Source organism: Staurois parvus, unplaced genomic scaffold (genome assembly GCF_062004578.1).
Source record: "Staurois parvus isolate SC_StPar_1 unplaced genomic scaffold, SC_StPar_1.0 ptg000132l, whole genome shotgun sequence".
Lineage (NCBI taxonomy): Eukaryota > Metazoa > Chordata > Amphibia > Anura > Ranidae > Staurois > Staurois parvus.
The window spans coordinates 4,070,847-4,095,919 of NW_028317928.1; the positions used below are offsets into that span (position 1 = coordinate 4,070,847).

Sequence of the window (25,073 nt, forward strand, 5' to 3'; positions counted from 1 at the left end):
AGTATAAACACAACATAAACTCGCTGTCATGCCATCATTTCTATGGGGGGGCGGGGCTTTTGTTTCAATCATTGTAATCACTAATAACTATCGATCTATTGCATACAGTGCGGAACTCCACCTACAACCCCTCCCCTGTACAGCTGTCTTCCGCTGGCCAATCACACCATTGAGCCTTCTGATCTGTAAGGAGGGTTGAAGTACAACACGGAAGCATCCGGGAAGCCACGCCCAGTACACCCAGGGAAGCTCAGCCTGGGTTTGGAAGGCGGTTCCAAAGGGTCACTTCCGGTCAGAGGGAGGTAGCAGGACAGGGGCTGAGTGGGCGGGGTTTGCCTAGTCCTGGTTCCTGGGGTGACAGGTAGGCTCCCCCTTTTTTTTCTCCTCTGTCATGGCGGACAGGACCCTGCTGGGCTCTGTGGAGGGTCACAGCCGGCTGTGTTTAGTATCATGAGCTTTGTGCCCTCACAGCCTGAAAGGAGAACTGTCTGTGCTGTCAGGGGAAGCCAGTCAGAGTCTTCCCTTTGTTCTGTCGATGCATTTTGGAACATGAATGGGGGGAGATGACTGGTTGCTGTGGGTGGCACAGTTCAGTATAGGCTGCGGTGTGTCTGGAGCAGAAGCAGAGCTGTTGCCGATGGCAACCAGTGATGCTGCATCAACCACTTCGCCCCCCAGGCCTTCCTTTGACACTTTTTTGTTTACAAAAATCAATATTTCTTTAAAAATATTTTTAATATTTAAAAAAAAAATTAGTTAAAAGCCCCAAACATGAGACAATAAATTGCCGGGTTTTTACCATTTTTTAATGTCATGCGGTATTTGCGCAGCAGTTTTTCAAACACAATTTTTGGGGAAAAAAAATAAATTTTTTTTTTTCATTTTAATGCTTTTGGGAAAAAAATATTTTTTTTCATTTTTATGCAAAAAAACCCAAAAAAACAACCCAATGCATAACCCATTTTTGTAAAATATAAAAGAGGATGTTACGCAGAGTAAATAGATACCAAACATGTCGCACTTTAAAATTGCGACCGTCCAACAGCGACAAGCGACTTAAATTTTACTATCCACAGGCGACGCTTTGAAAGCCTTTACAGGTCACCACTTCAGATTTACAGAGGAGGGCTGAAGGTAGAATTACTGCCCAGGATTGGATGTTCGCTGTAATACCTTACATGTGTGGGACGATTGCTGTTTGTGTGTGTGCGGGACCAACACGTGTATTCACCTTTGCACGCGCGCGCATAGGGGGGATGGGGACACGTTAATAGTTTTTTTTTATAATTCGTAATTTATTTTTTACACTGTTACTTGATTTTTTTCTTTAATTATGAATTTATTTTATTTATTTTCACTCTTTTGCTTACTTTTTTTTAGTTATTAATTTATTTTAATATTTTCATACTGTTGCTTAAATTTTTATTGTTAGTTATTCATTTATCTTATTATTTTCTCACCGTTGCTTACATTTTTTTAGGTATTCATTTATTTTAATATGTTCACACTGTTGTTTACATTTTTATTGTAGTTATTTATTTTATTATTTTTACACTGTTGCTTACTTTTTTCTTTTTGTTATTCATTTATTTTATTATTTTCACACTGTTGCTTACATTTTTTTTTTGTAGTTATTCATTTATTTTATTATTTTCAAGGTTGCTTTTAAGTTTTTTTTTATTTAATTTTACACTGGTGCTTTAATTTTTTTTTTTACTTTCATTAATTTTTAAATTTTTTTTTACACTGCTGCTTTTAATTTTTTTTTTAATTTATAGCAATATTTTTTTTTTACACTGCTGCTTTAAATTAGTTTTTTCTTTCATTACAAATTTATTACATTTTTTTTTTTTACATTGTTGCTTTAACCAGTTGCAGCCCGGCCAATATCACAAAGGCAGCCGGGCGAGCAGCTTGTCCCTTCGGGTGGACGCCAGATGGCGTCATTCCAGGCATGGGCATTGCGCCTGCCCGCAGGGCCGCCCTGCGGTATGATCTGTCACCGGCCGTGTACCTCGGACAGGGCTGATGACAGATATGAGTACCGACCCATTGCCAGTACCATGTGACCTGCTGTGACCAATCACAGCAGGTCACATGACAGTTGTATACAATGGGTGGCTTCCTTTCATGCCATCCATTGTATACAAGTGTGTCTAGCTGTGAATGGTCACAGCGATCACATGCACAAGCTGGGCCAATCACAGCCCATCTGTATCGGGATTATCCGTGGCCAATCACAGCTAAACACAAAAAAAAAAAACCCTGAATGATTATAATTTTTTTTTTTCGTACTGTCACCAGTCAGTGTCCCTGATCACCGCCACACCAGTTATATGATGACACTGTACTGCACTGGTGACAGGATGTAAAAAAAAAATAGTAAAAATAATTTTTTTCAGTTTTCATTTTCCGAAAATATTTTGACAAAAAAATTACAACTTCAAAAAACTCGCCATGCCTCTTATGAAATACGTCGGACTGTCTACTTTGTAAAAGGGGTCATTTGGGGGGTATCTGTAATGTTCTGACATTTGGGGGGTATCTGTACTGTTCTGACATTTGGGGGGTATCTGTACTGTCCTGACATTTGGGGGATATCTGTACCGTTATGACATTTGGGGGATATCTGTACCGTTCTGACATTTGGGGGATATCTGTACCGTTCTGACATTTGGGGGATATCTGTACCATCCTGACATTTGGGGGGATATCTGTACTGTTCTGACATTTGGGGGATATCTGTACCGTTCTGACATTTGGGGGGATATCTGTACTGTTCTGACATTTGGGGGATATCTGTACTGTTCTGACATTTGGGGGGTATCTGTACCGTTCTGACATTTGGGGGGTATCTGTACCGTTCTGACATTTGGGGAATATCTGTACCGTCCTGACATTTGGGGGGATATCTGTACTGTTCTGACATTTGGGGGATATCTGTACTGTCCTGACATTTGGGGGGATATCTCTACTGTTCTGACATTTGGGGGATATCTGTACTGTTCTGACATTTGGGGGGATATCTGTACTGTTCTGACATTTGGGGGATATCTGTACTGTTCTGACATTTGGGGGGATATCTGTACTGTTCTGACATTTGGGGGATATCTGTACTGTTCTGACATTTGGGGGGATATCTGTACTGGTCTGACATTTGGAGAATATCTGTACTGTTCTGACATTTGGCGGATATCTGTACTGTCCTGACATTTGGGGGATATCTGTACCATTATGACATTTGGCGGATATCTGTACCGTTCTGACATTTGGGGGATATCTGTACCGTCCTGACATTTGGGGGGATATCTGTACTGTTCTGACATTTTGGGGATATCTGTACCGTTCTGACATTTGGGGGGATATCTGTACTGTTCTGACATTTGGGGGATATCTGTACTGTTCTGACATTTGGGGGGTATCTGTACCGTTCTGACATTTGGGGGATATCTGTACTGTTCTGACATTTGGGGGGTATCTGTACCGTTCTGACATTTGGGGGATATCTGTACCGTCCTGACATTTGGGGAATATCTGTACCGTCCTGACATTTGGGGGGATATCTGTACTGTTCTGACATTTGGGGGATATCTGTACTGTCCTGACATTTGGGGGGATATCTCTACTGTTCTGACATTTGGGGGATATCTGTACTGTTCTGACATTTGGGGGGATATCTGTACTGTTCTGACATTTGGGGGATATCTGTACTGTTCTGACATTTGGGGGATATCTGTACTGTTCTGACATTTGGGGGGATATCTGTACTGTTCTGACATTTGGGGAATATCTGTACTGTTCTGACATTTGGCGGATATCTGTACTGTCTTGACATTTGGGGGGATATCTGTACTGTTCTGACATTTGGGGGATATCTGTACTGTTCTGACATTTGGGGGGATATCTGTACTGTTCTGACATTTGGGGGATATCTGTACTGTTCTGACATTTGGGGGGATATCTGTACTGTTCTGACATTTGGGGAATATCTGTACTGTTCTGACATTTGGCGGATATCTGTACTGTCCTGACATTTGGGGGATATCTGTACCATTATGACATTTGGGGGATATCTGTACCGTCCTGACATTTGGGGGATATCTGTACCGTCCTGACATTTGGGGGGATATCTGTACTGTTCTGACATTTTGGGGATATCTGTACCGTTCTGACATTTGGGGGGATATCTGTACTGTTCTGACATTTGGGGGATATCTGTACTGTTCTGACATTTGGGGGGTATCTGTACCGTTCTGACATTTGGGGGATATCTGTACTGTTCTGACATTTGGGGGGTATCTGTACCGTTCTGACATTTGGGGGATATCTGTACCGTCCTGACATTTGGGGAATATCTGTACCATCCTGACATTTGGGGGGATATCTGTACTGTTCTGACATTTGGGGGATATCTGTACTGTCCTGACATTTGGGGGGATATCTCTACTGTTCTGACATTTGGGGGATATCTGTACTGTTCTGACATTTGGGGGGATATCTGTACTGTTCTGACATTTGGGGGATATCTGTACTGTTCTGACATTTGGGGGGATATCTGTACTGTTCTGACATTTGGGGAATATCTGTACTGTTCTGACATTTGGCGGATATCTGTACTGTCTTGACATTTGGGGGGGATATCTATACTGTTCTGACATTTGGGGGATATCTGTCCCGTCCTGACATTTGGGGGATATCTGTCCCGTTCTGACATTTGGGGGATATCTGTACTGTTCTGACATTTGGGGGGATATCTGTACTGTTCTGACATTTGGGGGATAACTGTACTGTTCTGACATTTGGGGGGATATCTGTACTGTTCTGACATTTGGGGGATATCTGTACTGTTCTGACATTTGGGGGGATATCTGTACTGTTCTGACATTTGGGGAATATCTGTACTGTTCTGACATTTGGCGGATATCTGTACTGTCCTGACATTTGGGGGATATCTGTACCATTATGACATTTGGGGGATATCTGTACCGTTCTGACATTTGGGGGATATCTGTACCGTCCTGACATTTGGGGGGATATCTGTACTGTTCTGACATTTTGGGGATATCTGTACCATTCTGACATTTGGCGGATATCTGTACTGTCTTGACATTTGGGGGGATATCTATACTGTTCTGACATTTGGGGGATATCTGTCCCGTCCTGACATTTGGGGGATATCTGTCCCGTTCTGACATTTGGGGGATATCTGTCCCGTCCTGACATTTGGGGGGATATCTGTACTGCTCTGACATTTGGGGGGATATCTGTACCATCCTGACATTTGGGGGATATCTGTACCGTCCTGACATTTGGGGGGATATCTGTACTGTTCTGACATTCCTGGACCTCAAGGAATTAGATTGGCTGTCAGTACTCCAGGATTGATCAATTTTCAGATATATCCCATAGTTTGTGAACTCTATAACTTTCCTACAGACTGAATAATACATCCTAATTTGGGTTATTTTCACCAAAGACATGTAGCAGAATACATCTCGGCCTAAATTTATGAAGAACAATTATTTATTTGCAAACTTTTATAACAGAAACAAAGAAAACATGTTTCTTTTTCATAATTTTGCGGTGTTTTTTTGTTAATTTAGCAAAAAATAAAAACCCTAGCGGTGATTAAATACCACCAAAAGAAAGCTCTAGTTGTGTGAAGAAAGTAATAACATTTTAGTTTGGGTACAATGTTGTATGACCGCGCAATTGTCATTCAAAGTGTGAGAGTGTTGAAACCTGAAAAATGGCCAGGGCAGGAAGGGGGTAAAAGTGCCCGGTATGGAAGCGGTTAAAAAAATAAATGAATTATTCTGTTTTTTTATTTTCACACTGTTGCTTTAATTTTTTTTAATTTTATTTAATTTTATGAATGAATGAATTTATTTTTTTACTTTTACACTGGTGCCTATTTTTTTTTTAATGAATTAATTAGTAAAATGTTTACACTGTTGCTTTTAATTTAGATAAGACCCCAAATCACTCCTCTGCATTCACAACACCAAGATTGGTGATTTTAGATGCAGGGCTGGAGAGGAAGAAGCAGCACAAGGAGCCAATCTGTTCCTGTGCTGGGAAGAAGCACTCTGATAGGAGGAGACGGCAGAGAGACGAGAGAGGAAGAAGCAGCACAAGGAGCCAATCAGTTCATGTGCTGGGAAGAAGCACTCTGATAGGAGGAGACGGCAGAGAGACGAGAGAGAAAGAAGCAGCACAATGAGCCAATCAGTTCATGTGCTGGGAAGAAGCACTCTGATAGGAGGAGACGGCGGAGAGACGAGAGAGGAAGAAGCAGCACAAGGAGCCAATCAGTTCATGTGCTGGGAAGAAGCACTCTGATAGGAGGAGACGGCTGAGAGACGAGAGAGGAAAAAGCAGCACAAGGAGCCAATCAGTTCCTGTGCTGGGAAGAAGCACTCTGATAAGAGGAGACGGCGGAGAGACGAGAGAGGAAGAAGCAGCACAAGGAGCCAGTCAGTTCATGTGCTGGGAAGAAGCACTCTGATAGGAGGAGATGGCAGAGAGACGAGAGAGAAAGAAGCAGCACAAGGAGCCAATCCGTTTATGTGCTGGGAAGAAGCACTCTGATAGGAGGAGACAGCAGAGAGATGAGCTCAATTTTGTGCTGCCTCACCTTTCTGTCCAATGGGTCCATGACTTCGCTTAGAAGTGCACAATAATAAAATATAAAAGACGAGTAAATCGATACCCAACATGTCAAACCTTACAATTTAGTGACAGTACCCTGTGTTTCCCATAGGTGACGCTGTAAAAGCCCCCTATAGGCCATCAGTTTGGCTACACGGAGAAGGTCTGGTGCTAGATTTATTGCTCTCACTGCGGCGTGCGTGGCGATACGTGACATGTCTATCACAATTGATGTCTTCATGTGTAGGTCCCCCTATGTATGTATACAACGCCTTGAAAAAGTCTTCACACCCCTTGAAATGACCCCATGTTGTCATGTTACAATGTATTTATTGGGATTGGATGTGATAGACCAGCTGTTCTCAACCTGGGGGTCGCGACCCCTTTGGGGGTCGAACGACCATTTCCCAGGGGTCGCCTAAGACCATGGAAAACACATATTTCCGATGGTCTTAGGAACCGAGACACCGCTGCTGTCTCCGGCGATGTGTGGGCGGGATGATACGCTGCTCCTGTCACCTGGCCACACCTCCGGGATCGCTCAGCAGCTCCGCCTCCTCGCCGCTGATTGGCCACCGGAACTGTAGCTCAGGAGAGGCACACAGGCGGCCAATCACCGGCGAGGAGGTGGAGCTTGGAGAGGAGGAGCCGAGCGGCAGCGCGCGTACATCAAAGAAGACCGAGGGAGCTGCCGGAGCGAGTGAAGAGGAGAGCGGCCAGAGAAGGAAGACAGCTGACAGGTAAGTGAGAGAGCGAGCCCAGGCTGGAGCAGGGGTCAGCAAAGTAAGTATCATTGGTGTCAGTGGGAGGAATAGTGCCCCATCATTTGTGTCACTAATACCAACGATGGGGCACTATTCCTCCCCCCACTGACACCAACGATGGGGCACTATTCCTCTCCCCACTGACACCAACGATGGGGCACTATTCCTCCCCCCACTGACACCAACGATGGGGCACTATTCCTCCCCCCACTGACACCAACGATGTGGCACTATTCCTCCCCCCACTGACACCAACGATGTGGCACTATTCCTCCCCCCACTGACACCAACGATGTGGCACTATTCCTCCCCCCACTGACACCAACGATGGGGCACTATTCCTCCCCCCACTGACACCAACGATGGGACAGTATTCCTCCCCCCACTGACACCAACGATGGGGCAGTATTCCTCCCCCCACTGACACCAACGATGGGGCAGTATTCCTCCCCCCACTGACACCAACGATGGGGCACTATTCCTCCCCCCACTGACACCAACGATGGGGCACTATTCCTCCCCCCACTGACACCAACGATGTGGCACTATTCCTCCCCCCACTGACACCAACGATATGGCACTATTCCTCCCCCCACTGACACCAACGATGGGGCACTATTCCTCCCCCCACTGACACCAACGATGGGGCACTATTCCTCCCCCCACTGACACCAACGATGGGGCACTATTCCTCCCCCCACTGACACCAACGATGGGGCACTATTCCTCCCCCCACTGACACCAACGATGGGGCACTATTCCTCCCCCCACTGACACCAACGATGGGGCACTATTCCTCCCCCCACTGACACCAACGATGGGGCACTATTCCTCCCCCCACTGACACCAACGATGGGGCACTATTTCCCCCCCCCCTGACCCCAATGATGGGGCACTATTCTCCCCTCCACCACACTGACATCAATGATGGGGCACTATTCCTCCCACTGACACCAATGATGGGGCACTATTCCTCCCACTGACACCAATGATGTGGCACTATTCCTCCCACTGACACCAGTGATGGGGCACTACTCCCATTGACACCAGTGATGGGGCACTACTCCCCCCACTGACACCAGTGATGGGGCACTACTCCCCCCACTGACACCAGTGATGGGGCACTATTCCTCCCACTGACACCAATGATGGGGCACTACTCCCCCCACTGACACCAATGATGGGGCACTACTCCCCCCACTGACACCAATGATGGGGCACTATTCCTCCCACTGACACCAATGATGTGGCACTATTCCTCCCACTGACACCAGTGATGGAGCACTACTCCTCCTACTGACACCAGTGATGGGGCACTACTCCCCCCACTGACACCAGTGATGGAACACTACTCCCCCCACTGACACCAATGATGGGGCACTACTCCCCCCACTGACACCAATGATGGGGCACTACTCCTCCCACTGACACCAATGATGGGGCACTACTCCCCCCACTGACACCAATGATGGGGCACTACTCCTCCCACTGACACCAATGATGGGGCACTATTCCTCCCACTGACACCAATGATGGGGCACTATTCCTCCCACTGACTCCAACGATGGGGCACTATTCCTCCCACTGATACCAACGATGGGGCACTATTCCTCCCACTGATACCAACAATGGGGCACTATTCCTCCCACTGATACCAACGATGGGGCACTATTCCTCCCACTGACACCAACGATGGGGCACTATTCCTCCCACTGACACCAACGATGGGGCACTATTCCTCCCACTGACACCAACGATGGGGCACTATTCCTCCCACTGACACCAACGATGGGGCACTATTCCTCCCACTGATACCAACGATGGGGCACTATTCCTCCCACTGACACCAACGATGGGGCACTATTCCTCCCACTGACACCAACGATGGGGCACTATTTCTCCCACTGACACCAACGATGGGGCACTATTCCTCCCACTGACACCAGTGATGGGGCACTATTCCTCCCACTGACACCAGTGATGGGGCACTATTCCTCCCACTGATACCAACGGTGGGGCACTATGCATCCCACTGACATCAGTGATGGGGCACTATTCCTCCCACTGACACCAGTGATGGGGCACTATTCCTCCCACTGACACCAGTGATGGGGCACTATTCATCCCACTGACATCAGTGATGGGGCACTATTCATCCCACTGACACCAACGATGGGGCACTATTCCTCCCACTGATACCAACGATGGGGCACTATTCCTCCCACTGATACCAATGATGGGGCACTATTCATCCCACTGACATCAGTGATGGGGCACTACTCCTTCCACTGACACCAATGACATGGCACTACTCCTCCCACTGCAAAATGACAGTTATGAAGTAGCAATGAAAATAATTTTATGGTTGGGGGTCACCACAACATGAGGAACTGTATTAAGGGGTCGCGGCATTAGAAAGGTTGAGAACCACTGTGATAGACCAACACAAAGTGGCACATGATTGTGAAGTGGAAGGAAAATGAGAAATGGTTTTCAACATTTGTGACCAATAAATCTGTGAACAGTGTGGCGTACATTTGTATTCAGCCCCCCGGAGTCAATACTTTGTAGGACCACCTTTGGCTGCAATGCCAGCTGCAAGTCTTTTTGGGGATGTCTCTGCACATCTAGAGAGGGACATTTCTGCCCATTCTTCTTTGCAGAATCACTTAAGCTCTCTCAGATTGGATAGAGGGCGTCTGTGAACAGCAATTTTCAGGTCTGGCCACAGATTCTCCATTGGATTTGGGTCTGGACTGTGACTGGGCAATTCTAACACATGAATATGCTTTGATCTAAACCATTCCATTGTAGCTCTGGCTGGATGTTTCAGGTCGTTGTCCTGCTGGAAGGGGAACCTCCGCCCGGTCTCAAGTCTTCTGCAGACTCTAACAGGTTTTCTTCTAAGATTGCCCTGTATTTGGCTCCATCCATCTTCCCATCAACTCTAACCAGCTTCCCTGTCCCTGCTGAAGAAAAGCATCCCCACCACATGATGCTGCCACCACCATGTTTCACAATGGGGATGGTGTGTTCAGGGTGATAGGCAGTGTTAGTTTTCCCCCACATATAGCGTTTTGCTTTTAGGCCAAAAAGTTCCATTTTGGTTTCCTCTGACCAGAGCCCCTTCTTCCACATGTTTGCTGTGTCCCCCCACATGGCTTCTCGCAAACTGCAAACGGGACTTCTTACGGTTTTCTTTCAACAATGGCTTTCTTCTTGCCACTCTTCCATACAGGCAGATTTGTGGATGACTAATAGTTGTCCTGTGGACAGATTCCCGGACCTGAGCTGTGGATCTCTGCAGCTCCTCCAGAGTTCCCATGAGCTTCTTGGCTGCTTCTCTGATGAATGCTCTCCTTGCTCAGCCAGTTTAGGTCATAGGTCTCCAAACTATGGCCCTCCAGGTGCTGAGGAACTACAAGTCCCATGAGGCCTTGCAAGACTCTGACAGCCACAGGCAAGACTCCCACAGGCATGATGGGACTTGTAGTCCTTCAACAGCTGGAGGGCCATGGTTTGGAAACCCTTGGTTTAGGTGGACGGCCATGTCTTCATAGGTTTGCAGTTGTGCCATACTCTTTCCATTTTTGGATGATGGATTGAACAGTACTCCGTGAGATGGTCAAAGCTTGGGAGATTTTTTTATAACCTAACCCTGCTCTAAACATCTCCACAACTTTATCCTTGACCTGTCTGGTGTGTTACTTGGCCTTCATGATGCTGTTTGTTCACTAATGTTCTCTAACAAACCTCTGAGGGCTTCACAGAACAGCTGGATTTATACTGAGATCACGACACACAGGGGGACTCTATTTACTAATCAGGTGACTTCTGAAGGCAATTGGTTCCACTAGATTTTAGTTAGGGGTATCAGAGTAAAGGGGGCTGAATACAAACGCATGCCACACTTTTCAAATATTTACTTGGAAAGCATTTTGAAAACCATTTTATCATTTCCACTTTACAATCATGTGCCATTTTGTGTTGGTCTATCACACGGGTGTCAAACTGGCGGCCCTCCAGCTGTTGCCAAACTACAAGTCCCATGAGGCATTGCAGGATTGATAGTTACAAGCATGACTCCCAAAGCCAGAGGCATGATGGGACTTGTAGTTTGGCAACAGCTGAAGGGCCGCCAGTTTGACACCCCTGGGCATCAAATCCCAATAAAATACATTGGCGGTTTTGGTTGTGTGCGGGAAATTTTAAGGGGTATGAATACTTTTTTCACATGCCAGCATGAAACAGAGATGCTGATTGGCTGCTTCAGTCCAGGAATCAGAGAGACAGAACCGACCACCTGTGGCACAGCGCACACTAATGTGGGCAGTTCCAGTGCACAAGAGAAAAAAAAAAAGTAGAACATGCTGCATTTTTCTTGCACTGGATCGTACTGGAATGCGGTAAAATGCACCGAAACGCATCAAAAACGTAACTGAACGCACATGACCATGTTTCAGAAGAAGAAAAAAAGAGGAAAATGCAGAGAACACATCAAAAACACACCCACGGAGGCACATCCAGACTGCATTTCTGTGGTGTGAACTGGACATTAAGGTGAAGAAAAAAAAAAGGAGAAAAATGCCCCGGAAAGCATCAAAAATGATTCTGTGGTATGAACCTGCCCTTAGATGCGTTCCGGTGCCTTTTTGCTGCGTTCCAGTTCAGTTCTGCGCAGAAAAAATTGCAGCATGTCGTATTTGTTTTTTTCTTCTGCACTGGAACTGACCACACTAGTGTGCGCTGTGCCACAGGTGGTCGGTTCTTACCATCTGATTCCTGGACTGAAGCAGCCAATCAGCATCTCTGTTTCATGCTGGCATGTGAGGACATAAAAGAGGTAACTTGCTATGAGCAGCACAGACAGTCCTCTTTACAAGGTGAATAGTTTGACCCGGACAACGCTCTGGACTGATTTAAATGGTTACAGGTTGTTAGGCGATTCTGTGATATTCTGTCATTTTTTTTAAATGAACTAAAAATAACCAATTTTTTTATTAGATGGAAAATACAAATTTTTATTGGACTAAAAATAATTGTCTTTTTTATTAGACTGAAAATAACTGTCATTTTTATTGGACTGAAAATAACTGTCATTTTTTAAATGGACTGAAAATAACTGTCATATTTTTTCAAATGCCCTTAAAATATTTTTTTTTATTGGCCTGAAAATAACTGTAATTTTTATTGGCTTGAAAATAGCTGTCATTTTCTTTTTTTTTATTAGACTGAAAATAACTTTAATTTTTTTATTAGATGGAAAATGTCTAATTTTTTATTGGACTAAAAATAACTGTCAATTTTAACGGACTAGAAATAATTGTCTTCTTTTTATTAGACTGAAAATAACTCATTTTTATTGAATTGAAAATAACTTTCATTTATTAAAGGGACTGAAAATAACACATTTTTTTCAAATTTCCTGAAAATTATTTTTTTATTGGCCTGAAAATAAGTATTTTTTTTTAAACAAACTGAAAATAACAAATGTTTTTCAAATGGCCTGAAAATAATTATCATTTTTTTCAAATTGCCTGAAAATAATTAATGTTTTTATTGGCCTGAAAATAACTTTCATTTTCTTTTTTTTTTAATCAGACTGAAAATACTTGTCAATTTATTAAATTAACTAAAAATACCTATCATTTTTTTAAATTAATTGAAAATAACTATTTTTTTCAAATGGCCTGAAAATAACTATCATTTTTTTCAAATGGTCTGAAAATGATTATAATTTTTTTCAAATGGCCTGAAAATAATTTTTTTATTGGCTTGAAAATAACTGTCTTTATTTTTATTAGACTGAAAATACCTGTCATTTTTTTTAAAATGAACCGAAAATAACACATTTTTTCAAATGGCCTGAAAATAATTATGTTTTTTTTTCAAGTGGCCTGAAATTAATAATTTTTTTAATTGACCTACAAAATGTCATTTTTATTGGTTTGAAAATAACTGTCATTATTTGTTTTTAAACTGAAAATACCTGTCATTTTTTTTTAAATGAACAGAAATAACTTTTTTTTCAAATGGCCTTAAAATAGTTATTTTTTTTTATTGGCCTGAATATAAAAAATGTTTTTATTAGACAGAAAACAACTGTCAGTTTTTTATTGGGCTGAAAATAACTGTCATTTTAAAAAAATGGACTGTAAGTAACTGTAATTTTATATTACACTGAAAATAACAGTTGTTTTTATTTGAAAAAAAAAAAAAAGTATCAGTATCCTGGTGTATTAGCTGAGCCTATCAAGAGGAATTTTTCAAATTCTGATTAGCCAGGTGTTTATGGCAACCAATCAGCTTCTATCTTTCATTTTCAAAGGTAGCATGGGACAATTGGACAAATTGGGAGGAATTGTGCCAATCTTATGGTAAAAGTGGAGCTCTCCTTTAAATATTTTGTACTTTTCTCCATTAGGACAAGATGCCATACTGCAGCGTCAACAACTGCCATAACCAGACGGGCAAGAACAAAATGCTGGAAGGTGTAGTCATGCACACTTTCCCTAGGAAGCTGCACCGGATAAAACAGTGGCTGCGCTGCATTGGTAGACATCGTATCCGGCAAGACGTGGAAGATTTGGATGCCGTGGCGCAGCTCATACTGCACGGCGGCAACAACAGCTCATTTCGCATCTGCTCCAGTCACTTTGCTCCGGAGTGTTATGTCTCAACGAAAGAGAAGAGGAGGTCTCTCCGACACGATGCCATGCCAACGGTGTTCACCGCTGACAACGAGAAACCAAACTGGTCCAACATTTCGGCAGAGGCAGTGTTCCAGCACAACACCGTGAGCATGGTGCACGCTAGCACTTCCACAGACTGTCACGAGAACATGGAGGACAAAGGGGTCCAGTGGCCAGAGTTTGAGTTTAATGAAGGCGGAGAACCGTGGAAGATTCAGCATGACCATGTCTACCATACTCCGACCCCCACCACCGCTAGTTCTCGGCTTGGGAAGGGCGGCTCCAAACTGAAGATTATCTGCATGGACTTGGGTCCCCTGAATGACCAACCACTTTCCTCCAAATTTGATTCAGAATATAAATCATTCAGGTCGGAGCAAGGCGAGGACAGAGATGGTTTTGACAGTGGCTTCATAGATGGTCACGAGGAGACTAGTGGTCAGGTAATTGGCAAAGCCTCTTGTTTTTCCTTTAGGTTTTGGTGAACATCCCCGACCTGAAAAAAGCCTCAGCACTAGTTGATCAATAGGCTGAAAAATACGTTAATAGGCTCTTCTTGGTCTAGGAAGGGTAGTTCCAAATGAAAGGGTTATCTCCATGAACTTGAAACCATAGAATAACCAACAGATTTGCCAATAGACTCTTCTCGGTCCAGGAAGGGTAGTTCCAAATGAAAGGGTTATCTGCGTGAACTAGAAACCATAGAATAACCAATAGGTTGCCTCCAAGAATGGCTCTGGATACCATACTGTCTGAAGAGTGCTTATAGCTGGTTTTGATCGTAGCTTCGAGGATGGTCATGAGGAGATAAGTGGTCAGGTAAATCGGGAAAGCCTCTTGCTTTTCTTTTAGGTTTTGGTCAACATCTTCAACCTGGAAAGATCCCTGGCAGTAGTTGGCCAATAGGCTCTTCTTGGTCCAGGAAGGGTAGTTCCATATTAAAGGGTTATCTGCATGAACTCGAAACCATAGAATAACCAACAGGTTGCCTCCATGAAATGGCTCTGGATACCATACTGTCTGAAGAGTGCTTAGAGCTGGTTTTGATCGTAGGTTTGAGGATGGTCATGAGGAGACAAGTGGTCAGGTTAATCAGCAAAGCCTCTTGCTTTTCTTTTAGGTTTTTGTCAAAATTTCCGACCTGGAAAGATCCCTGGCAGTTGTTGGCCAATAGGCTCTTCTTGGTTCAGGAAGGGTAGTTCCAAATGAAAGGGTTATCTGCATAAACTCGAAACCGTAGAATAACCAACAGATTGCCTCCAAGAATGGCTCTGGATACCATACTGTCTGAAGAGTGCTTAGAGCTGGTTTTGATCGTAGGTTTGAGGATGGTCATGAGGAGACAAGTGGTCAGGTTAATCAGCAAAGCCTCTTGCTTTTCTTTTAGGTTTTTGTCAAAATTTCCGACCTGGAAAGATCCCTGGCAGTTGTTGGCCAATAGGCTCTTCTTGGTTCAGGAAGGGTAGTTCCAAATGAAAGGGTTATCTGCATAAACTCGAAACCGTAGAATAACCAACAGATTGCCTCCAAGAATGGCTCTGGATACCATACTGTCTGGAGAAGAGTGCTTAGAGCTGGTTTTGATCGTAGCTTCGAGGATGGTCGTGAGGAGACAAGTGGTCAGGTTAATCAGCAAAGCCTCCTGTTTTTCTTTTAGGTTTTGGTGAACATCTCCGACCTGGAAAAATCCTCAGCACTAGTTGGTCAATAGGCTGAAAAATACGTTTGTAGTCTCTTCTTGGTCCAGGAAGGGTAGTTCCAATTGAAAGCCTCCAAGAATAGCTCTGGATACTATACTTTCTGAAGAGTGCTCAGAGCTGGTTTTGTTCGTAGCTTTGAGGATGGTCATGAGCAGACAAGTGGTCAGGTAAATTGGCAAAGCCTCTTGCTTTTCTTTTAGGTTTTGGTCAACATCTCCGACCTGGAAAGAACCCTGGCAGTAGTTGGCCAATAGGCTCTTCTCGGTGCAGGAAGGGTAGTTCCAATCTAAGGGCTATCTGCATGAACTCCAAGCCTTAGAATAACCAATACGTTTTCTCCAAGAATGGCTCTGGATATAAACCGCACGTTCTGAAGAGTGCTTAGAGCTGGTTCTGAACGTAACTTAATAGATAGTTGTGAGCAGACAAGAGGTCAGGTAATTTGGCAGAGCTTTTTGGTTCTCTTTGGGGGTCTTAATCATCCTCGAGCTGTAGAAGTCCTCAGAGCTAAGTAGCCATCAAAGGATTACATCTGTTGGGCAACCTGTTAGGGTCTTTTTTGGTGATCGGTGTTACCCTTGGCTCTCAGAAATGGTTTACAGCAGTGTATTGAATCTTTAGTGGCTTCATCTATGGTTCAAGTACCTCAGTATCTTCAAGGTCAGCCTTCTGTAGTTTCTAAGTTTGCCCCTCTCCCCCTTTCCTCTTACATCTGTGGGTCAACAACACCACAATGTATGTTAGAACTTTGGTGGACTGAACCTTCCATGACTTCTTCTGTGCTTCTCTATGCCTAGGTCCTTCAAGGTCAGCCTTCTGTAGTTTCTAACTTTGCCCTCCTCCCCCTTTCCCCTTACATCCGTGGGTCAACAACACCACAATGAATTTTTAGATCATTGGTGGACTGAACCTTCCATGACTTCATCTATGCTTCTCTATGCCTAGGTCCTTCAAGGTCTGCACCCTCCCCCCCCTCCCCAAAGTCTCAGGTTTTCCTGCTGCATTTTCATTAATCTAAGAGAAGCTTAAAAATCATAGAGAGACCAAATAGCCTTTTGGACCTGGCCATGGCAGGTGGGTGGTGTCGGGAATTTTAGTCCTCGTGTAACATATAAAAGTACATTTAATCTGCACTTAAAGGGGATCGTCACAGGAAAAACATGGAGGCCGTTTTAGAAAATGTTGGATCCCTGTCCACCATAATGACCCTTTAAATACTGTCTTGGAAATTCGCTTTAACGAATTTCTCCTTACCGTGAGTACTCGCAGTTGGATGCGCAGAAATCCCCCATAAAGCTGTGCGAATCTCGCTTACCACGACTGCAGCTAAACTACACGATTCCTGCCCATCCAAATACTTTGGTTCTGTTGAATTTGTGGGTGATGGAGCTCCGTTACCCTGGAATGATCACACGACACTCTAAGGCTGGTTGCAACTCACATAAGGGGCTGATTTTAGGCTCAGCTCTCTGTTTTATTAAGAATACACACATGCCCCCCACATGAATAAAGTCAATCCCTCCCACCGAACAATACAATGGGGATTGCTTATACAGAGGATGTACATTCCAATTGGAGCATAGCCTTTGCTATTATCTATCACTGGTCCTCCCCCATGAACCTTCTGAGGTCAGCAGACTTCCTCCCCTTCCCCCCTATGAGCCATCTGAGGTCATATTTCCTGTCCTACTATCTTCTATTGGTATGTACATTCTCTGTACAAGCACTCTCTAAAAATATCAGTCTGTACCTGGATGGGCCCGATACGATCTTTATTAAAACACATCCATCCCAGATACAGTTTCAAGTTAGTAATGGGTTGTAAGATATGCATAAGCCTACACGTGGAGTTCACACCGCTTGCGCATTGCGTTATGAAGCCCACGTGGTACCATGCTGCTGATATGTGGATACAGGCCCACGGTCTACTGACAGCGGCATTCGCATGGAATGCCGTGGTGGTATACACGCCGGTCTATAAGCGCAGATCTGCCATCTCATCCATTACCAAGCCGAGTACTGTAATACATACATTGTACATGCGCATGGCCCAATTGCAGCCTTCAGAGCTTTAATTAAGCCACACGAGAGACATATGAATAACACGAATACATGACACATTTAAAGTTCGACCAACAATACAAAATTTCCATGACATTCCCTCCTGTTTTATCATATTCTCCTCGTGTCCCTTCTTGATCTTCTTCAGCTTGATGGGTGTAGTCTCAAACTTCAAAGAGTTCCTGTAGTTGTCCCTGAGAATAAAGCTCCACGGGGTACCTGAAACAACAAGACCCGACGCAGACTCGACGCAAACAGGCTTGATTGAAGCGATGATCCTCAAGAGCGTTGGAACCTTCACTACAGGAAGGCTCTTGCAAAAACCACAAACAGACTTGTGGTATGAATAAAGCTTGTGATCCCACGGTGGTCTGGGGAGATCCAGCAATAGATTCTCAAATTGCCCCTGCAGACGGGGCCACACAAGGCTGGTCTCGACCCAGACAGTTTTCCAAATCGCAGACACAAACAATGATGAGGCTTGAAGCTTGCTTGAAGGTCTTGGAGAATGTGGTCTTCAGAGAGATAAATTAGAGGGAAGCCAGGACGTAATCTGTAGAGAAGGTGGATGGTTGGTGAGGTCTTCCTCCGATCAGTGGTTGGAGTGGGATCCCAGGAGCGGGCATGGAGATGTGGTCGTCTGCCCGAGCTTGGTTTACACGGTCGATGAGGCAACAGGAACATCTCACCGCGGCATATAAAAGGCAGATGAAAAAGAGAAGCATCAGGATATACACTCCCACTTCCTTCAACCAAGATCCGATGGAGAACAGGAAATCTCCCAATCCTCCCAAACCCTTGAACGGATTCCAACCCTCACTAGCTATAGCTCTAGCTTTTCCCTGTAGTTCACTAACTTTGTCCATATGGGCCTGGACCTTGTCATCGGTGTCTTCTATCCAAGTACAACAATCCTCTCCGATGAACTCACAGAACCCCCCTTTGGCGGCTAAAAGATAATCAAGGGCCATCTTCTCCTGAAGCACTAAAATTCCCATCTGCCGTTGTTCTTGGGCAATTTCTCTGACAGCCTCTACGGTCTCGTTAAACATACTATCCACGATGACAGAAAAATTGTTCAGGCGCTTCATAAGTTCTATTCCCCATCCTGTCCATGAGGGGAACCAAGCCCATGCCTGGTCGCCCTCAGAGAACAGCTCCCTGCGAACTCTCCCTGCCATCCTTACCTTCTTGTGGACCATCAACTCTTCATGGTCCATCACTACATAGGATGCGGGGACTAGCTTTATGAGGGCACACGAACCTTTCGCGTTCTGGGGAAATGTTCTATAGGCTGCCGAACCACACAGAAAATAGTATGGACCTGTCAGAGCAGAACAGGAGGAGTTCCTCGTTCGGCCTCTGGTACTGAGCAACAGTTGCACAGACTGGGGGATTGCTCCCTCAGTCTGCACATCACATCCGTCCTTCCAACACACGTGGTCTGGTCGGTCAGTGTGGTTACTCAGAAAGGAAGTCTGGTTAGTCAGATTGACAGTTATACCTCCCTCGCAGGTGGTAGTCCCAACAAACTTGTTACCTGTGCCAAAGCTGATGTTAAAGCACACCTGAGGGCTGCCTAGCTGCCCAGTTACCCATAATGGACTGGTGAGGGCCCTACAGGAGCTAGAGCTAATATTGGTGCTGAAACTGATGTTACCTGCTAAAAATGTGTCATTAAGTTCTACCGACAAATGTCTACGTGGGGGCTGACCAGGGGTCCCTTGCTTTTTCATGCCGACGCGGATGTCATATAGGGCATGAACAGCGGCCATTGCGGACATGTGATGACTGGGTGGGGGCTTAGAGCATACCCAACAGTTGGTTTTGTTGGCGGTTCTGGCTAAACGCAGGTGCATTTTAAATAAAAGGTTGGGGTATCTGCCGTCTTTTCCTCCGTTCACACACATGTATGACATACAAACAAAAAGAAAAAGGAAAATGACACCCCTCATTCTCTGGTGTAGCTGAAAAGCTTCTTGCAGTGGCTTGCGTGCACCCAGTTGTCTCGTCCCTCGAGTTTGAGTGAGGTAGGTGTCGTCAGCTGGACTTGGTATGGTCCGGTGAACCGTGGCTCGAGTCCGGTTCTTTGATGTTTCTTTAGGACGACCCAATCACCTGGCTCAATAGAAAGAACACCTGTTATTGTATTTGGATCGGGGAGCGATTCGCGAACCCGATGGTGTATCTTCTGCAGCTCCCGTTGCAGAGATTGCACATAACCTGTAAGCTGTGAATGCAAAGACGACAACTGTTGAGGAAAGTACAACCCTGTTTTGGGAGGTCCCCCAAACAACACCTCGTAGGGTGACAGCCCATGTGGTTGCCGAGGGGCATTCCGGATGGAATAGAGGGCAATGGGGAGACACTCAGGCCAAGGTTTTTTGGTATCGGCCATGATTTTGGAGATCCTGTTTTTAAGGATTCCGTTGAGACGTTCAACCTTACCGCTACTCTCGGGGTGATACGGGGTGTGTAGCCCTTGGTTGATGTGAAGGGCTTTACATACCTCTGCAAAGATCTGTCCAGTGAAGTGTGACCCCCTATCGGACTCGATGGTTTCAGGTAGACCCCAGCGGCACACAACCTCAGACAGGATTTTCTTCGCCGTGGTACTAGCGTTGGCACATGTGACGGGCCACGCTTCAGGCCAGCCTGAAAACATATCTACACAGACCAAGGCGTATTCGTACGGCCCACTCTTTGGTAACGAGATGTAATCGATCTGGATGCGTTGGAAGGGGCGTTCAGGTTTTGGTGAGTGCCTTTGGGGTATTACTACCGTTCTGCCAGGGTTGTGTAGGGCACAGACTAGGCAAGAAGCTGCAAAGGTAGCTGCAGCAGTACTGAACCCAGGTGCAATCCAATGCTCGTCTACCAACGCACACATAGCCGTCTTAGATTGGTGCCCAGGGTAGTGAGCCAAGTGGGCCATCATGGGGAAAAGGGACTTTGGCAAACACCATCTTTTGTTCAGGCACCAAATGTCATTCGACCCTTGGGAGGCTCCTGCTGCTGTCCATCTAGCCTTCTCCTGCAAACCCGCCTGTGATTGCAGTTTTTTAAACTCGTCTAATGAAACCTCTGAAGGGATGGCCAGCATCAGAACCCCCGTTTCCTGAACCAGTGCACCGGCCTTTGCGGACCGATCTGCCAAAGCGTTTCCACATGCCTCCACACTAGTCTCAGTGGTATGAGCTTTCACCTTAAGAACAGCAATCTCCCGTGGCAGGCCGAAGGCAATGAACAACCTGTCAATCAGTTCTGCATGCTTCACCGGTTTACCTGAACTTGTGAGAAATCCCCTCGCTTTCCAGATGGGACCAAAGTCATGTGCAATACCAAACGCGTACCTCGAATCCGTATAAACATTAATCCTCTGACCTTCATGTAACTCACATGCCCTGGCCAGTGCCCACAGCTCAGCTTCCTGAGCTGACATATGTGCGTTCAGAGAGCCCTTTTCCACAACGTCACTTTCCGTCGTGACCGCGTAACCAGTGTGTGGCTTACCGTCTTGGGTGTAGTACCTGGACCCATCGACAAAAAGATTTTTCGCTTCCGATATTGGCGTTTCCTTCACTGGGCTGATCGCCGCTGACTCCAGTTCCATCAAAGAAATGCAGTTGTGTCCTTTGGAAGAGAGGTTAGTAGTGGACAAAGAAGACATGTTAGTAGAAGAGGTGTTAGTATTGTTAGTCGGGTTGCAAAATTCAGCACCGTCGTTGTTGTCCTCCCCCCCTTTCTCGTCTTCCAACACAGGAAGAAGAGAAGCTGGGTTAAGAATAGTGCATCGTTTGATAGAGAGGTTAGTAGGAGTTAGGAGGGCTACCTCGTATTTGGTCAATCTTGCTGCAGAGAGATGTTTAGTTTGGACCTGGTTTAGGATCTCTTGCACCGAGTGCGGAGTGTAGAGTGTGAGGGGTGAATCCAAAACGATGTCACCCACTTTTTGGACAAGGACAGCACAAGCAGCCACTGCCCTCACACAACCCGGGGACCCTTTGATGACTGGGTCCAGAGCGGTCGATAGGTACATGATGGGGCGGTATTTGGTTCCGTGAAGTTGGGTTAGTACTCCGGTTGCATGGCCCTGACTTTCATGACAGAAAAGGTAGAAAGGTAGGTCATAGTTGGGTAGACCTAGGGCTGGTGCTATTGAGAGTTCCTGAGTCAAATCTTGAAGAGTTGACCAGTCGTCATCTGACATTTGAAATGGTGTTTTGGATGTCAGCTCATACAGGGGACCAAGTTTGTCCGAGATGTTGGGGACCCAATCTCTGCAGTAGTTGATAAGGCCGAGGACGGCTCTCAGCTGACGGTGGTTTTTGGGTCTCTTTAGGTCTTGCAATGTCTGCACTCTTTGGGTTGTTAGGTGCCTGGTGCCCTGAGAAATACAATGCCCCAAGAAGATGACTTTTTCCTGGCAGAGTTGTAATTTCTCCTTGCTGGCCTTGTTGCCCGTTGACGCCAGATGGTTGAGTAATGAAACAGTATGTTGATAACAATCCTTTTTAGTGGGACAGCAGAGGAGCAAGTCATCAACATACTGTAACAACACCACCTCTGGATTCATTGGGGTCCACTGATCTAACACGATTTTCAGCTTGCAGCTGTATTCCGAGGGACTGGTTACTGCTCCCTGGGGGAGACGGGTCCAGGTAAGTTGTCGGCCCTGGAAGGAGAAGGCAAAAAGGTACTGACACTGGGGATCCAGGGGTACCGAGAAAAACGCGTTTGACAGATCAATGACGGTAAAAAATTTTGCATTGGGTGGTACGGTTGCCAGCAGGGTGTGTGGATTGGGCACCAAAGGGGCATCACTGATGATGATTTTGTTTACCGCTCTCAGGTCATGTACCAGCCGGTAGGTGGTCGGTTGACCAGGTGCTGTCTTTTTTGCTACTGGGAATAATGGTGTGTTACATGGCGACTGGGTTGGGGTGAGGACCTTTATCTGTAGATAATGGTCGATCTGGGTTTTTAGGCTGTCCATTTGAGCTACACTTAAAGGATATTGTGGTAGTTGTGGTAACACGCTTCCTGGTCTGATGTTGACTGTAGTTGGAGGTACCGGCAAGAGACCCACATCATATTTATCTGCTGCCCAAACTTTGGGGTCAACTTCAGCCAATACGTCCAACTCCAGACAATATGTAGCCTCGGTGAGATAAGGTAGGGCCAACAATGTGCACAGTCTTTCTTCCGACAGGGCACTACTCACCACAACACCCGATGGGGTGAACTCAATGACAGCTTGAATGTCTGACAAGATGTCCGCTCCCAAAAGATTGATGGGGACGTCATCTGAGACCAGCACTGACCTGACAGCCTCAGTGTGCAGACCTAACCTGAAATGGAGTGGTTTGGTGGACTGTAGAGACACTGTTTGACCTGTGAGACCTACCGTCGGTGTGTTTGCCCCTGAGAGGGGTACCTTGCCTTGGATGTCCTGTTTTCGCAAGACTGTTCTGGCTGCACCGGTGTCGATGAGGCAAGGGAGGGGATATTTTAATTCCTCGAGAAAAAGATGGATCTGGGCCGACACCGATTTGCCAACTTCCTATGAGGATTCATAGGAGTTACTTACCATGGTGGTCATAGGGGCGGGGGACTCATCAGGAATGAACTGCCACCGACCTTTAGGTAATTGGGGACAGCTCCTCCTCATGTGCCCCGTTTGGTGGCACTGGAAGCACCTGGGTGGGGGCCTATCCTTCCTGTGACCCAGATCCCTTGGTTTTTCGTGTGGGGTCTGGGACATAAGAACTTTGGCCTTGTCTTGTTTTCTTCTATCCATTTCCCTCTCTATTGCCGCAAGAGTGGAAAGGATAGCAGGGATAGACATCTCATTATATTCGGGTCGGGCCAGAACCAGCCTTTCCCGAATTTTAATATTGATGCCTTCCAAAAATTTGGCCCGCAACAGAATGTGCGTCGCGGTCACCTTTACCCCTTCAGTTGGAGCATCAGGTCCAACTTCCAGATCCGCATCCAGTGCCGCCTGCTTGAGACGGCGCCAGAAGCAGGCGCTTTCCTCATTAGGACCCTGGGTGAGCTTCATCATGTCCGTAGTAGAGGTAGCACCATACATTTCTGGAAGCTTTGCCTTTAGCTGTGTACAGAACTCTTTGCCCCCTGAAGTCATCTCCTCATGCGTGGTTATAGAGCACCCTGCAATCACTGTACTGGCCACTTCCATGCCCACCTTTGCCCGTAGGATCTGTGCACAATCTGACCCGCTCATACCATAGCTGAACTGGTTTTGTCCAAACATTCGAGCAAATCCTCTCGGATTGACTCGATAGTCCGGGAGCTCAGCCAGAATAGTGCGGATCTCTGCCGGGGTGAAGGGGACATGCCAAACTACCCGTTCCCCTAAAGTCCGTTCCCCCCGTGCATTGGGAGGACCTTCAAATTGCTGCACCCTGACTGGATAGGCCTCGGTCCGGGAAGAGTGCAAGGGCTGACCCAGCATCATCGGTGGGCTTAGATTAACCACCTCGCTTACTGCACCTTCAGGTTTGAGGTCCCTCAGATCAGGGTATAGCTGGGGGGCAGGGGTCTGATCAGTGGTTCGTAGCGCTTTGATGCAATCCGCCCTGTTTTTTTAACCGGGTGTCTATTCCCCTTGATTCACAGATAGTCTGCAAATCGGTTGTTGAGTAGGCTTCATAGTTGGAAACAGAAGGAGCTGGGGTGAAGCAGGGAGAAGGGAGAAGTAGAGGCAGAGGCTGAGGCATAGAGACAGAAGACACAGAAGGTATGTCAAGAGTGACGTCACTAACAGAAGAGACAGGTGCAGTTATACTTATCTCAGCCACTGTTGGTTGTTGGGGAACCCCAGTAGACCCTGATCCTGCCTGCCTTAGTAGAGTCAGCCCTGAAAGAGCTTCCTCCACCTCTGACACTGGATCCTCCTGTTTTATTCCCTCTGGAGGCCAGGTATACATCACCTGGTTCTTCCGGACAGACACCAGTTTATGTATGCCTTGCTTCCCTAATTGGATTGACCTGTGAAGCCATAGCTGTGCGATCTCTAGTTCTGACGCCTGCATCCGTGGTTCAAATTCAGAGATGAATTTTTCCCACCTCCATGCGTCAAATGTACCTTCCCGGGGAATTTCCCATCTGGTACCCTTCGACCATTTATTCCACCTTTTGAGGGGTTCTGTAGACTTCCCCCCCAAACTCACCTTCATCAG

The 25,073-nt window shown here is 45.9% G+C and overlaps 1 protein-coding gene across 3 annotated transcripts in view; it reads left to right on the forward strand.

The window, feature by feature from the left end:
* The first annotated feature begins 224 nt into the window (after nt 1-224).
* The window catches only part of LOC149466198 (uncharacterized), a 41,294-nt gene continuing 16,445 nt past the window's right edge, over nt 225-25,073 (forward strand). For all 3 annotated transcript variants that reach the window (XM_089672741.1, XM_089672743.1, XM_089672742.1), the window contains exons 1-2: nt 225-361; nt 13,840-14,550. In XM_089672741.1, coding sequence (XP_089528867.1) covers nt 13,846-14,550 — 705 coding nt within the window. In that variant the 5' untranslated portion in view covers nt 225-361; nt 13,840-13,845. The remainder of the gene's footprint in view (nt 362-13,839; nt 14,551-25,073) is intronic.